Here is a 16,937-nt window from a genome sequence, read left to right as displayed (position 1 = left end):
TATAGAATTGAAACCCTTTCGCGAAAATTGGAATATTAGTTAACTTTTGTCAACAGAAACTTTTATACCAATAGAATTATCCTTTTAGAAAAATAAAAAATATAAAGTTTTTTTCTTATTAAAAAATTAGAGTAGTCAGGATAAAATATATCAAAGCATTGGAATATAAAATTTTATTGGATCATAATTTATGACAAGAATTTTTATCAATTACATAAAAGTAACAAATCTGTATCATTCAAACGCGTTTTTATTTTATTATTGTTTTTTGAACGTTCTTCAATTTGAAATAAGTTGATATTGAATTGTATATCTTACTTATATGTATATGTACGATAACGATAATTTTAATATTAACATGCATGTGTTTTTTATAAGTGCTTTATCAGTAATTTTTAAATGCTTTTGGAGTTTTTAATTCATCAATCTAATCACGTGTTCATAAAATGTTGATATGCAATACGATTTATTGACTCGTTAGTAATCTTATATTAAATAATATTTTTGGTCCCAGTATTGGTTTACGCTAGGTTTCATATTGGATTTTACACATATGAGTTTTCTTCTAATTGTATATTATCGTGTGAATCAATCTTTCATACATATACAGTATTCTTTTCTGCGTAAACATTATTAACACAGACGTCTGTGATCATAAAAGAATTGTTATCCATTTTATAAGTGCCAGAGATTTTTTTATCTTACATAATATAAACATGAGTCACTTGTAAACTAGATATATGGATATAAAAATAAAATAATTAAAAATATCTTTATTTCTACATTTGTATATTTATCATGTATGAATAAGATCGGTTTTAAATTAGATATTATTGCTGAAATATTATAATAAGAATTCAATTTTTTAAGAATACCGTTAAATGCTTATTTAAACGCATTCTGAAAAATTATTAATGAGACATCTTTTATTTCAAAAAGAGAATTAATTTTGCGGATTTATGTAATGATTCATAGATTATGCATGACATTTTTCTAAAAGATGATTAATTATTTCTTGCAATAATTCAAGCGAAACTACCTGAGCGCAATAAGTTAATTAAATGACGTAAGGGATTGTCGCGCGAAAAAAAGTATACCTTATGCGATAGAGGCGTTAAGTGTGGCCTAATGCAGACGGGGACGAGTCGAGAAAGGGAGACGGAGAGGAAATCGAAGTGTCTCTTACCGGCTATTAGTAAGTTACTAACGTGACAGTGTCTCGGCTAATGGCATTATTAACGACACGACTGTGTACGTGACTTACTATAGCTTCCGTATCGTTTTCATATATTGTTACATTGGCGTCTATCAACGATCCATATAATTCGCAATTAAAAGGACGCGTCATTTTTTGTGATAGAGATCGTGAAATGCGTCACATGACACGTTTATGTCGTGAAAAAAAATGCATTTGAATTAATTATTTAACTGATAAATACGAATTTTATAAAAGAATTTCCGTCATATCATAATAGGCTAAAAATTATTTTTAATATATATTTTAATATATTCTTAACTAATTATAATCTTATATATATTAATATATTCTTAACTAATTAATCTTATGGATGAGATAATAATTAAAGAAAATTAATTATGAATTTCTAAGCACATTGATTTCACCTCTGTGTTCCATATGGTCTCAAAAGAATGACTGTTTTCATTTTCTGTAATGCTGGCTGAAATAGAAGATTTCAGTAAAAATGCCGTCTATTTCGAATACCGGACGTAAATGCGATTCATTGTTCATCTGTAAGACACCGTAAAATGAATGTAGAATTAACGGAAAACAAAGAACAGGAACAATACGTATAAAAGGAGTTTCAACTGCGGAAGAAGCTAGTAAAGCTGGGAAATAACATTTATTCGCGTCTTTGTATAAGCACACAAAAGCACTTTGATTAACGTGATTAAGAGTGCAAGCTCCTAGACATTCAATGGCTATGCATCACTTTGGGCTATTGCATTACATCACATCGGACCATCAGGCTCATTAACACTTGGGCGTGGATATTAGTTATCCTTTGACAGCGTCCTGTTTGCTATTATAAATCCGAAGCAAGGGGGAGACATCGCGCCATCATGGTACTACATAATAAATTAACAAAAGTTTCTCCAAATAGCATCGTATTTTATGAATTCTTCATTTTATAAATGGAATTGATATAACTTGAGCCATAAACCCTGCACAAATGCTTTTATCGGCTTTTATAAATATATTTTATTTAACAATATCCATACGTAAACTTTTCTTATCTAAATTTTTACTAAACAAAGATATCACAGATATCATTAGAGCAGAGATCTTTCTCGCATTATTTCGAAATTACACACGATTTGTTAAATGAAGATGCACTGCGCACATAAATGCATATATCTTCGGAGTATGACATTTTGAACTGCGATCGCGTGTATCAGTTTTCTATGTGACGTCGTTCCTTTTACCTAGCCAGCAGACTGAATTAATGATGTACCATCGTCGACTTGCTCGTTCGCGACCGTCGACGCAAACCAATATTGCAATTTGATCGATCCTGATACACACACGTTGCATACGCGAAGCACGTTTTAGACTATAAACGATATCGCGAAAGAATACGTCGCCTAGCGAAGTCGTTCTAAATTAATCATGTTCCGTCGGTTCAGCATTTCGTTACTTCGTATTCTTCTCAATCGATTACACTTTCAACCGCGCGTTTTATCTTGTGGAATTATCGTGCTTCAGAGAAAAAGAGAAAACGAGAGAGAGAGTGAGAGAGAGAGAGAGAGAGAGGGAAAGAAAAAGGGAGTAATCTATCTAAAATTTCTATATTTGTGTGTAAATAAAGTTGAAATTATGTCTGACTGTTAGTTTGCTTTTTCACAAATTATGCAAATACAGCTAAAGTGATGTTCAAAATACTAGAGAGAATGTTCTCATCTTTTATGTTGAAATTTCTATAAAGCGAGATTATTGGATTATGCGTATCTATGATTTATGATTCAAATGACCGTAAATATTTTAGCGAAATTATTTTCAGCGAGCACTGGTTTTAATATTGAGAAGCAAAATTCTAAAGCGTAGTTATCATGACAATATGAATATATCTTAGCTAATTGAATTTTAGATTTCAAGCGACAATCTTCACTTGTTCACTTATCGTTATTATGCGAAAATTTGCATGCTGCCTTTTAGTGTTTAATCTGTATTAAGTGTTCATGGTGTAAAATCACTTACGCATTTAGGTCAGATCTATATAATACGATAGTAGCGGGGCTCAATTAAACATCGTATTGAGTCAATTAGATTGAACAATTGATTAGATTATTCGGTCGCATTGTCAGACGCGCTTGTTGCGTGCAGCCTATCACAGGTATGTGTATGTGTATGTATATTTTAATTAAAAGCTGTTTAAATTAACAAGATATTTATGATCTTAAATTTTCTTCTATTTGAAAATCCTTATATTTTAAATAAATTTTTCTGCGAGAATAAGCCTTATTTTAATATAAAACATTTTAATTCAGAGATTATTAAAATATTGCATATAATATTTAATATACACCATAATGTATATATGTAGAATCGCTATAAATAATAATAATGATAAAATGAAAAAAGTACAGTGAATTCGAAAATATGTCAAAAGTGTATCTGACATTAGAGAGAAATATAAAATAGGAATATATATAGTATATTTTCGATATTAATTTCAACATACCTTTATCTCGATGTTTGAGCCATCGTGGTAATTATTGAATCTCTTTTTTGCAACTTGTAGTATTATCCTTCGATAAAATAAAATATCGTTTCACACAAAGAAAAATATATGTTTTTGTATATCAATATTTTGTATTCCGATTATCTCGGCTACGTAATCCATGTGTATCAAAACGGCACACTCTCTCCCCGCAATTTGCCGGAACAACCGCAAATTAATCTCATTAATCGGTGAGACTGTTCGTCGTCGATAAGTTGCGTACGACGCATTTTATCGCGTTATACACGAGCGTATGTACGCGATTCGCGACACCTTCAAAGTTTGAATTGAATTAATAACGTTTCATTAATTGATCAGGATCGATATATTACTGATTGCGCGAATGTATCATGGCGAAATCGATCGCAAATTAAATTGTTACCTGGCTACATAACGCTGCTGCACGCGTAACCGCAACTACGCAGTTTGCGGATGTTAAATTTTTGAAGCGTAAGTTAAATTACGTCGATATTATACGGTTTGATTGATAATTTATGCGATGGAGAAATTTCGCGAAGGAATTTATCAATTATACTTTCGATTTTCGATGAACGATTGTAATGATAAAATTAGAGAAATATTGAACATAATTTTATTTACATAAGTAACGAATGAGAAAGAATGAATATTTATATTCCTAGAAACAATACGTTTTTAATCGAATAAAGAATTACCTGTGCATAATATAGAATAAAGAAAAATAATTTACATTGCAATAATTATTTATTATTCAAATTGTCCGTATTAGCTTTCAATGCATACTTTCAGGATACAATGCATACATAAATAATTATTTGCAAAATGATTAAGATAAATAATAGCAGACTATATTTTATTTATAGTCTATATTATACTTCAAACTATATTTTTAAGAAATTCCAAATAATTTACTATGAATAATGAATTTTTATCATCTAATTATTCTCAATTCTTTTTAATTGATTCTTTTTCGCAATTATTTTTTTAAATATTAATATGTATGTTTAATATTAATATTTAATATGTAATGTAACTTATAAATTTTACGTTTGAATATAAAATTCAATGCATTTTTAAAAATAAAAATTGATTTAATTCTGTTTGCACGATACAAACTAACATACACACAGACATAATTTTAACGTTATTTATATAAAAGCTATCTAGGATTCTGCTTTTTCTCGCTTTAGTGCATAAGGGTATTTTACCTATGAGACGTCTTTAGCCACTGCATGTGCTTCCAATTCGTATCTACTTCTGTCGCTATAATTTATCAATAATTCACGCACACATGAATTTATCATTGAAGTCATCTATTTTTCTCTGACACTTTTGAAGAACATCTCAAGTGCTCTTGATATTTGATAATATCTGTTACACACAAGTTGCGCGCGACATCTAATTAGAACTAAGAAGAGATCAATCACTCGCGAGTAAAATTTAAAAAAAAAAAAAAAGATAAAAGAAAAAACCGCAGAGCCGCACTTTATTTCTGAGTCCTGCTTTGGATTCTGGAGACTCGCGCTCTCAGCCGTATTGCTTCGAGCTTCGGTCGTCGACTACATGCAGCTCTCGCGGAGTTTGGACCGCGTGCTCTTCCCACCATCATCTCCGCCGGCATCGTCGTAGCCACCACCTTCCGGGCCGATACTCGAGTTGTATATCGTATATCCGCTCGCTCTGCTCCGATCTCGAGTTGCGTAATAATGACGGATGGAGAGAGAGAGAGAGAGAGAGAGAGAGAGAGAGAGAGAGAGAGAGAGAGAGAGAGAGAGAGAGAGAGAGAGAGAGAGAGAGAGAGAGAGAGAGAGAGAGAGAGAGAGAGAGAAGCGTATAGAGATGCAGCATTTACGATGGAGCCCTGCTGCCCCACTCTGGTCGATGCGGAAAAATGACTACGCAAAATAATGTTTCCATTTCCATACTATCGACGATTGAGAAATTCTCTTGGCAATTTTTCATGTGGTTTAATATATACAAAAACATTTAACAAAATATTTTTTTGTAACCGAACAAAAAAATTTTATAGATGCCATTCGCGCGAACCACAGATAGAGAAACAAAACTTTTCATTTCATATTGATATTAAATGTATATATATTTCTCAACAATTTATTTGTTGTGCTTATATTCAAGAAGTGATTTCAGAAGATGCGTATAAATATTTCCAGACAACTGACACATAGATGATGAATAATCGAATTTATCTGTCAGCGGACTCGTATTTACTTATCTTGCAAATTTTATTACTCAGCTTTTATTTTGGTGCCCTTTTGCGACGCTCGCTCAGTTTACACGTGCCTGAACTCGTCTCTGATCCACAGTGAACTTCTGGATCGTAGAAAGTGGCGTATTCGCCAGGATCTTTCGACCAGTCTGGTCTGCGTCATCTCTCTGTAGCGATGTGTGCTCATGTGGTATACTCGTATTAAGATATATGAGTGTGTGTAGGCGCGCGTCTGAGCTCTTAAACCTCGTGTTTGGAGAACACAGTTCTTTTATTCGACGATATACGAATATTATTTCTGCCAACTCTTACATTTGCCGAAGATTTTTACGTATTCAATATAAGTATTTGAAGATTATTTTAAAAATTTTATTGAGAATTATTTTTTCAACTTTACCTCTGGATAATTTTCTGGAATTTTTATAAAGGATGCGGAAAACTCGGAAAATCTTCGAAGAGCGAATGTTTTCCGTCGTAATTCCCTCTGGTGACTTGGAAGTAATTACTTCGAGGAGTCGCGAAAGAATCGCTTTAGAACGCGCGAGGAATATCAAAATGTTCGACATGCCAAGAGACGTGGCGTACTTTTGTTAGAAAGAAAGCGATAATTTACAACTTTGACCTTGTTGGCGATATGCCACTGCAATTTCTATGGAAAACGTTGTTATTATTCACCCATTATGTCAGTAGCGATATAAATTATTCCAAGCCATTCTGTTAGCGATCATTGCGGAGTCCAATTTAAATTTTTAATATTTAAGATTACTTGCCATATCGACTATGTAGTTTACCATGCATTGTTTGATTTTTTCGCATTTAATCTAGAAAATATTGTAGAAAAATTTTTAAATTTTATAAAACTATTAAATATAAATACACTCGTCAACAAAATTAACGCATATGTATTTTAAGTCAAAATTTCGCATAATTTCAAATAAGCATAACTCCGCTAAAAATGATCGGATTTGAAAAATTTTTTTTTCACTGTCAAGCTTGAAGTCTCTACTTTAAAAACCATTCGTCAGATTTTTAATTTATTCTCCCTCCCCGTACGCCACTGCTTCAAAAGTAAGGACGTGTTTTGTCACTAAAAAATTGCGTACTTTGACGCATTCCACGGAGTGGAATAAATTTTTTTCGCAAATCTTATCATAATTTTGACTTAAAATACATATGCGTTAATTTTGTTGACGAGTGTATATGTAAAATTCAAAAATATATAAAAAAAATCTTTAATAGAGTGATTTATTTATATAAGTTTTACTTTCCTAGTTTTTACTTTTCTATAAATTTGTGACAATTGTAATGTGGTTTATAGTAAGAAAAATATGTTAAACAAAATATTTGAAACAAATAGTCTAGACATTTTTGAGTCTATCACGCATATTCGATTGCAAATGTAATAAAATTACATATTTAATCATACATTTATTAATATACAAGATAAACACAAGTCTAAAACAAAAAGCCAATTGGGAGAGATCGTTAATATCTAAAATTCCGACCAAGCTACGGTGATCGTGTCATCGAGTTAATATATCGTTTTTCATTTACATATGCGACCGACAAAACACGCCAGATGTTCCTGAGTTACTTCCTACGTATGATAGTTATTAATGTCGTTGCCACAAGCTTCATCCTTTTGCGATTAACAATTTGTGACAATCTTATGTCATCGCTTCGTAATATTATAGCAAACTAACAGTTATCTAGTTGTTTATTAGAGCCGTAAATTGAGTTTTGAGAAATAAAGTTTTAAGAGCATTATATTTTTGTAAATTTTTAATATGAAACTTTACGTTAGAATACTTTCTGCAATGCAGCAAATCGAAAAGTTTCGGAGAATGTTAGCTAATGGTTCAATCGAACCTCGAGATATTTCGAGCCAATTTCAAATCTTGAAAAATACACTCTTGAAGTTTTAAGTTTTAAACGAACTTTGCAAATTTTGTTTGCATTCATGTATGCAAAACATTTTGTATATTTTATATATCTTATTATGATATTTTAAATAATGAATATATTTTACGATTTACTCTCGAAATCATTCTTAATGAAATGCAATGTTTAACAGTTTCTAGCAAATAACTCACTTTGTGTATTAAAGTTTACCGGTATATTGTGTATATAACATACTGACAAAGTTTGAAATCTCTCCAAACTAATTTGTGTATATATGTGCAATTTTCGCAGCAGAAGTTATATAGAAATTTACGTGCACAATTATTGAAATGTAATACAGTTGAGAATAGAGATGTAATGTAGTTGAAATATACAGGGTGTCCCAGAATGATGGGGACTAAATTCGTGTGCAGATTCCTGGGATAATTTGGAGACGATTTTTCCTCAGCAAAAATGTCGAGACACCAATAATTTTCGAGTTATAAGCGATTGAAAATAAAGGGTTTTTCGCAAACTAAGCCTTGTGGAAATAAAATAATAATAAATTCACATTCTTCAGTTAATTTTAGGTAGAGTTTACTTTAATAGAATTTTAATTTAAGGCTTACAAGGGACATGTCACAACTGTCCGGAACCGATTTGATTCTTTTTCAATATGTTAAATACACAAATCTAAAAGATACGTATTTTTTTATATGTGCGGATATTGAGTTTTAAGGGGTGAAACACCCCTTTAAAGAAAAACGATATTTTTCTTTAGGATCGAATATCTGGTAAACTATAAGAGGTAGAAAAAAAGACGTGCAACAAATTTTAATGGCTTGAAGAGTACTTTAAAGTTATATGAACAAAATTTTTTTATTTTGAAAAAAAAAGAAAATTAAGTGGTGGGGTATTTAAAAAAAATAAAAATAAAAAAATTTTGTAAATGACATAATCCACAAATATGATAATAGAGTTATTTTTAATCTAGTTCATTTGTCGACTAAAATTTACATGAAGTTTGTCGATAAAATTTACGTGATGCATTAAAAGCAAAGATAGAGAGAAAGGCACAAGGAAGATAGTAAGAGTCTAGTATTCTAGAATTTGATCTCATGGTATTTCAACAAGCAGCGGTTTCTCGAATGAAAGCATTCGCTATCCAAACGAAAACCTGAATAAGACAAAATACGAGAAGAGCTAGTTGAGAAAAAGCATTATATTGTACATAGAGAATACGTAGAGAAGATTGTCACAACTTCAGGAAGTGTCGGAAGTGTCTTGTTCTGGCATTCGAATTTTGTGTTCTTTACGTAAGAGTAGTATCGTGATTTTTTGCGATCCTTTATAATAAATTGAGAAATTATTCCAGTTTCAGCTTTGAAACGTATTTTTCTTACTAAAAAGTACAAGGTATCGATAGATAAAAGAAACATTTATATGTTATTATCAAATTTACAATCAAAAGAATAGAATATTTATTTCATTTTTATTTTATTTTTAATACATATTTAAATTTCAACAAGCTACAAAGAGCCAGACGTGTCCTGTGCACAATTAATCAGTTTCAATGAAAATTAATTTTTTCCTTGAAATTGAGGTACTACCCATCCACGTCTTTCTTTTCAACCGGTTGAAATTTAAGTATACATATATTTCACATTGAGAGTCTTACTATAAAGTCTTATGTTAATTCAATATTTTTAACTTTAACATGATTGTTGATAAAACATATTTTGAAGATTTAAATTTTATTTAAAATACTTGATTAATTTTCTAATTATAATTATTTATATACGAACAAAAGATCTTTTTCAAAGAAAAATTTTTTATTCTGTAAATCCGCACGAAGTAATAAATTGTGTATCCGTTTTTTATTCTTTACATGATACGAAATTGTCATCTTTTTCCATTTTTTATATAAATCTTTTGTAGTGACATTGAATCGTAGACAAGCTTAGAGGGAATGCATCAGGGAAATTCTTGAAATCGTATACCAAGTCTATTCACGATAAGAGAAATCAGATATCGACTGGATTAATTTCCATTGGAGAGCGTTCTTTGAAGAAAATGCGAAGTCCTCGAATAAATTCCACGCAAATTGCGATCTTTGAATCCGACAGATTGCGCGTTGATGTATGAAGTGACGCTCCATTTGCTAAAGTATATTTTTAAGTCACTGCATTCTAGCGAGGTACGCATCCAGAAGTTCGTTCGCCTTATAGCATTTCGAAATAAAATCCGTTTGCGATATAAATAGACCATTTTTTTCCACAGCTATCAAAAAATTAACAGACTATTAAAAAAGATTTGATTTTAAGTCCATTACATATTTATTAATAAACTGCGAGACATAGATGCGAAAATTCGTCGATAGGAAAGATTCATCTGCGATTGTCGGATATCGGAAACAATATTGAGTTGCTATTTTCGGTGTCGGTTTGATTTGATCGAGAAAAAGTGGACGAAAACTCGACAGGGGGACCCATCCGTATAGCTGAAAAGCTCGCTTTTTATGCGCTTCAGCGAACCAATGTAAGCTCGATGGACTGACGACTTTCCGCGCGCGCGGTTAACCTCAGTGGATTTTTCGTTCTTTTCCCCTGTTTCTCGCACGCGTTTCGTCATTTTTTCTATCCTCACTCTCGTAGTTTTTTTTTCAATCCTTTTATCCCTCACACTCATCAATCTGTCGAGATTGATTGCGAGATGGCTCTTTCTTAGAACGGAATTACATTTCTCGAGGAAAATGAAAGAGAAGAAGACGATATAATGTCACGCGTGAATGATATTTATATATAAAACATATATTTGTTGCTTTATGAAGAGGGGACTCGTGAAATGATATATATTTCAATGCAAGAATGCGTCTCTTTCAAAGAGATCGTAAGCCGAAATAAATTTGAACAATCATCGTTTAATAATTATTTTACAGGCTTTTGTGAATCATAAATTATATATATATTTTATCAATAATAATAGATTATACCGAATTTGTGAATAGTATGACATTTGTATACCTTGTTACCTTTTGTATATAAATATATAAACAAATTTTTCGTGATGTAAGTCTTTTTAAATTATGAAATTTTATTATTCTCCGTATATGGAAGAATATAGTACTTTTATGGGTTTTAAACATTATAATAGCTTTTGTAGTAGAATTGTTATCGAGATAGTAGTGACGTAATCATGAATTTTACGATATTCTCTCTCTCTCTCTCTCTCTCTCTGTTATATTATACGACTCTCGTGGGAAAATGGAGTGTCAATAATATCGCACCGACCTGCTGAGATATTACGATCAGTATTCTGGAAGAAATATCTCGTCATTATATACGATATTTGTTTCTTGGAATTGGTGCTGTTTGCTTTAATTTCCTTATAGAAAATAGAAGAATTTGAATCTCTCTCTCTCTCTCTCTCTCTCTCTCTCTCTCTCTCAAAAATATTAAGTTGGAATTTAGTATGTAAATAATTTACATATTTTTTATAATGCTGCATAATGTGAAGTACAACACGAAGACGTGTCTCGAAATTTTGCATTAATAATAATTGATTATAGACGAACATGTTATTTGCGTTTATTAATAAAAAAAAAAAATTATGAAACTTTTATCGACGAAATTCGATACAATTTCTGAGATTTTGTGTTCTATCTTGGACAATAGAGGTATCTTTCGGAATTGAAGATTGCACACATGGAGACCATGTTGTATGTAGTACACGGCCCAGCATTATTCAATGCATTGTCATTGCTTTATGTCGTGGTAAAATAAATGTGATTCCGTCGAGAATGGCAAGTAATAATAAAAAAAGAGAGAAAAAAATGAAAAAAAATATGAGGCGACCTTTCGAAAAAGTTAGTCAATTACCATCGTGCTCTCGCATCGCCACTCTCGCGTATCGGTTAGTCCCGCAAGATTCAATAATTTAAGCAGTAATGGTCTGGCCATCGATCGACTGGAGTTTAAAATATCTTGCGTCGTCCGTCTCTCGCAATTTTCCAGCGCTTAGTTTTCTTTTCATAGCTTCTGTAAATACTCTATATTGCGACAGCGATATTTATCGATCATCATTAGCTTTAGAAATGAATGTATATTGAATGAACAGTTATGTTCGCTAATTTCAATTTCTTTGTATTGAAACCGTTATTTATTGAAAAAAAGATTCTTCTTTCATGAAATTCTACTTCTGATATATATCGTGACAATATTGCGATGTTTACGAATTTTTGAAATTTCTTTCTGGCTCGAGACACGTCGAACGGACTGTTATGAAACTTTCTTGACGAAAGAAAACGAATATTGAATCTTTAATGCGAACACGATGTCAAAGAACTCGGTGTGGTTTCTGCCTTCTGCCTTTGACGTTGGCGAGGGCAAAGGTGCAATTATTTAGACACAAACCTCTACCGTCTTGGTACATATCGATCGGCTCTGACTTTGCGGTTAAAAATATCTATTCGCATGCCGTGATGCATTATAGCAGTTTAAGCCGTCCTCCTTGAACTTCCTTTTTTCCTTTGCTCCCCCATTTAGGACGATAGTGTCGAAGGTCAGATTTAATCAATGGGCGGTTTATCCTCGAAAATAAGACGTTTAGTGTTTGTCTCAATTGTAAAAACTTAAGAATGTTGGAAGTATCGTTGTAACGATTGATCTTCCGCCGTGTCTCATTATTGCATAATATTTATTGAGGTTTATTGATTGATTGTTTATTTGTTTGAATTTTGCCTTTTATCTATAATGATACTTAAATTACCCGTAAGATATAATTTGTTTATAGCTTTGCAAAATTGTAATTCAGTACTTTCCCTTTCTCGGTGGATTTTATAATAGTAAACATATTATTTTAAATAAAAATATCATTCAGTAACAATACAACTTTTCAAAAGTTGTAGAAACGAAAATTTTTAATCCAGTACATATATATTGAAACTGGGCTAGGCACGGATTAATATCCACATGGGACATTTTAATCGAGGACATTAATTGAAACTATTGTCCGACATGCATCTATATTTCTCCGAAGACCATTCGGAATCGCGTCCGTCTTCCGGAACATACATCACGTTATCGTTTTATAACAGCGGAAACTGTATAATTCATCTTCTCTTCTGTCATCGTATTATGCATACATCTGTGGATGTATATGCTCGCTTAAATACGTCTGTATTTATATCGCGTATTTGCGTCAGCAAATGCACTGTCATGTGGCGTATTATCCTGTTCTCGAAAGAGAACAGAGGCGCTTTTTTTTAGGTAGTTAAGCGAACCGATTAACGATATTATTCGTGATAAACGTTGCGAAACAGTGTGTATTGTATATACAAATATAGTGAAATGGTTGCATAATCGATAAATATAAGATTATGTGACGTAAATGGAATTTTTTTTCTATCATGATATGAATTTTATTATGATTTGAAATAATTGAGTGATATACAGTTAAGTCAATAATAATAATAATTCTTTATATTAATCAAGTTTTCAAATTTTATTTATAAAGGATTGAAAAGGATCTTCTTTTTATTATTTCAATGATAGCATATATATTATCTATCAAATTTCAAAGTTATTGCAATATTAAAATTGTGATATGTCAAAATATAGATCTAATTTCTAAATTATCTTGAGAAATATTATGATTGAATAATCAAGAATTATACAATATATTAATTGCAATTTCTAAGTGTAAAAATATTCTTTATAAAAGTTATTTACTAAGGATTGATAACTTTTTTAAAATTATTTGTTTTAATGACTTAACTGTATCTATATTGAAAGAACAAAGTTACTTACTTTGGAATGTCACCGATTCGCGGTGGTCGATATTTTCGTGGCGTGACGTCGCTCCATACGTTGCAAGCTGGAAAATTAAAAAATACTTGAGTAAAAATGATGACGATTTTAATGATAACATTAAAACATGCATAAATCAGATAATAATTTAAAAGAATAGATTTTTAGATATTTTATACGTTAAATATCATTAAATGTCACAAAGATTAATGAAATTTAATTTGCAAATGTACATATTTGCTTCCTTTCAGTAAACGCATCGTGAATAGTTTTTTTTTATTATTTTTTTTTTTTTTAGAGAAGATTCCATGCCCAAAATAAATCACTTCATAGCTTTATGCAAACCGTGAGCCAGGCAATTTTTTTCTTTTTTTGATAGTCAATTGGGAATCAGGTCACTGAAAACTAGCGAATATATGTGCGAAAAATGGAACGTTCGTATATCGCATTCGCAATCGAAACAATTCGTGATAACAGGAATTTGCGTATTGAGAAAAGCCTCGGTTTTCCGGCTGGTGCGCTGCTTCGCGCGGACGTGTGCTTCTTTTCTCGTAACAATAATAAAATTATACGAATCAAATTCAATGAGTTGAACAAATTGCGGCCTTTCTCCTTTAATCTAATTTCTCTTCCGGGCATCGAGCATAATTGCATCTTATTTTGTGCATTACTCTCTCATTTCTATATGTATCACAATATTTTTCCATATTTGAAGGATGTTACAGAGTGAAGTCATATTTAGATCTGTAATACTGGCAATACCTACACACTTTATAGAAAAGTTATCAATTTTTTGATCCAGTATGGAAAAAGTTATGTTTTTCCTATCTCTTTTTTCGAAAAATTTTTTCTTTGTAATTCAGATTTATATCAAATTATAGTTTAATGTTTCAATCCAGTTTGAGTTCCAAGTTTCAATAGGTTTGTTTCTCTAAAATTCGCAATATAGAACGGGTAATGCAGACGAAATTGAGTTTATTGTCGATCGTTGAGTTTAATGCTTCGCATATATTCGGTTCATGGCTTCATTTCGATGATATGGAGATCGCTGATGATTTGATTGCTGAATGCGTTTCTACGCAAGATTGTAATTTCACTCGTTGAATAACATATTCATAGAGTTAGGCACCGTACATAACATAATCGTATGTATAACATATTGGAAATGTATTTACTTGATGTATTTATCGTGTGAGTGTTGTATCATTTAAAATTCACAAATTATTAATCATTATAGTTTTATTTTTAATAATTCTACAGTTCCTGATGACAAATAATAATAAAAATTTTATAGATTTTCATTAAATATTTTATTAGCTTTACACACACATACAAACCTATTTATCGAATTAGAGAATAAACAATTTCGTTAAAGTAAAATTAAGTTTATACACTCTATAATATAAAATAAAAAAATTATTTTTTTCTGTTTATGTAACACATAAAGTTTATCTTAAAATTTATTATCGCAGCTTTTTCAAAGTTTTTCTTTCGATATGCATATATTATATATAATAATAGATTTATATTTTTAAGCTCATATTATTTTCAAAATATGAATATAGGATATTTGTTAGATCATTAATTTTTTATTTATAAAGCAAAAAATCTTGCGGTTTATAAAGCTTTTTATGTGCAAATGAATATGTGCAATATTGAAAGAATAAACTAAACCGAGTGAGTTTAATCGACGCTCTAAGAATACCGCCCTGTAACGCGGATATTAAAGGTTCATCTTGATACACGAGTGACATTTGCTAATTATAAAGTTCCGCTTTTATAGAATCACGACGTAATATCGATTATGCAGGCGTAATCGAGTATGCAACTAAACGATTTAATCTTTGTAATGCCGCCATTTTTCTCTGAAACGTTCTAATTATATATTATTAAAATATTTAAATTTATGAAAGAAATTATATTATTTTTAGAATGTATGTTTTTTAATTAGTATATTAAAAATTTCTTATATTCATTGCTTTCCATTTGCTTATGTGCTTTTGATTAAAAAAATATTGCATCGTTCATAGTTTAATTTTAATTTATGAGAGAAAGAGAGAGGAATGGAAAAGGGGAGGCAGGGAGATAATATTTATAAAATATTTAATCAAAATGGAGTTTGTAAATATAATATATGACACGTATGTGTATGTGTGTCTCTTAATCAGTGATTAATAAGTTGGTGTTGATATAGAATTTATTGCAAATATCCTTTTCATTATTTTGTATAAATTATGTATATTGCGCGTGTGTAGGATATTAATTGCAGCAATGCATGATGTATGCAAATACATAAGCAATCAAAACGCTGTTTCATCGACACCTGCATTTCACATCCATAAGCTTACAATTTATGTTTTCCGCAACTTTGCCGTTGTGCGTTATAGTGCACGTTAAATAGTCGTTTATTTTGAAGCGTTGGATAATTTCGAAATACTTTTTACGCTGCTATTATTTTTTTAATGAATCTTTTTAGCGCGAATATTAAATGCATTGCATCTTCGCGGCGCGCAGACAGGGCAGTAAAAAATTCAATTTAATCCTTTTCTTTCTTGATTAAAAACGGAGAAATCAAATAGAAAATATAGAGAGCTTTGTAATTATCGAAACAGATAAAAGTCTATTTGGACTCGTTCTCTTGGAGTGAGGAGTAATTTCGGAAGCTATACTGAAACTTTGTCGTCACAGTCAGAAATTTGATATTAATTCCGACAATTTAAAAGCTTTTTTATAGAAATGCCGATAGCTGATGATGAGTTTGTGAATATGCAGTAATTAGTATTCAGTAATTTTCTTCTTGTATTGCAGTTTGCATTTTTTCAAATTTTTCTAAGCTTTGTTACAATCGTTAGCCGTTCTAAATATTGCATTTGAAATAACTTTTTTTTCGACAGTTGATATAAATTCATCGAGGTGTGTTACACTTTATCAATTGCTATATTTATTTCTATATATCTATTATTATATAAAGATTTAATAAAATAATTAAAATTTTATTTTAAAAAAGAAAGACGCTTTTTACTGGCTCATTTGAAAATTATATGTAAATACTTTTTTCGAGAATACTAATTACTGTATTCTCTATATAGTAATATATTTTTCATGTTATATGAGATTAATTGTATCCTTCTGGATCCAGTGAAGTCTTGATATAACCGCATCACTTAGAACAATTTTATTTCTACTGACCCGATGCGATGCTTTCGTTCATCGGGAGTCGTGAAATTTCGTTACTATGTACTCGGACGATAATTAATTACTAGCCGGTAGGACTCATGTAATTTCGTTTCATCGATGCGGTAC

At 30.9% G+C, this 16,937-nt stretch overlaps 2 protein-coding genes across 5 annotated transcripts in view; one reads left to right on the top strand and one right to left on the bottom strand.

Annotated features, from left to right (window-relative positions):
• LOC145943495 (uncharacterized) overlaps positions 1 to 16,937 on the top strand; it is a 122,474-nt gene that overhangs the window by 7,999 nt on the left and 97,538 nt on the right. The gene's annotated exons all lie outside the window — the stretch shown is intronic.
• LOC145943442 (calcium/calmodulin-dependent protein kinase kinase 1) overlaps positions 1 to 16,937 on the bottom strand; it is a 65,535-nt gene that overhangs the window by 26,423 nt on the left and 22,175 nt on the right. For 2 of the 3 annotated variants that reach the window (XM_083050949.1, XM_083050956.1), the window contains one exon: positions 13,635 to 13,701. In XM_083050949.1, the coding sequence (XP_082907075.1) occupies positions 13,635 to 13,701 (67 nt within the window). Of the gene's footprint in view, positions 1 to 4,927; positions 5,334 to 13,634; positions 13,702 to 16,937 lie in introns of those variants that run through there. The other variant, XM_083050960.1, reaches the window with a different exon arrangement.

This window comes from Prenolepis imparis, unplaced genomic scaffold (assembly GCF_030444845.1).
Source record: "Prenolepis imparis isolate NDT839.2.m4 unplaced genomic scaffold, iyPreImpa1.0 SCAF_1, whole genome shotgun sequence".
NCBI classification, from domain to species: domain Eukaryota; kingdom Metazoa; phylum Arthropoda; class Insecta; order Hymenoptera; family Formicidae; genus Prenolepis; species Prenolepis imparis.
Note: the sequence above shows the minus strand (reverse complement) of the source record. Positions and strands in the feature narration are given on the sequence as shown.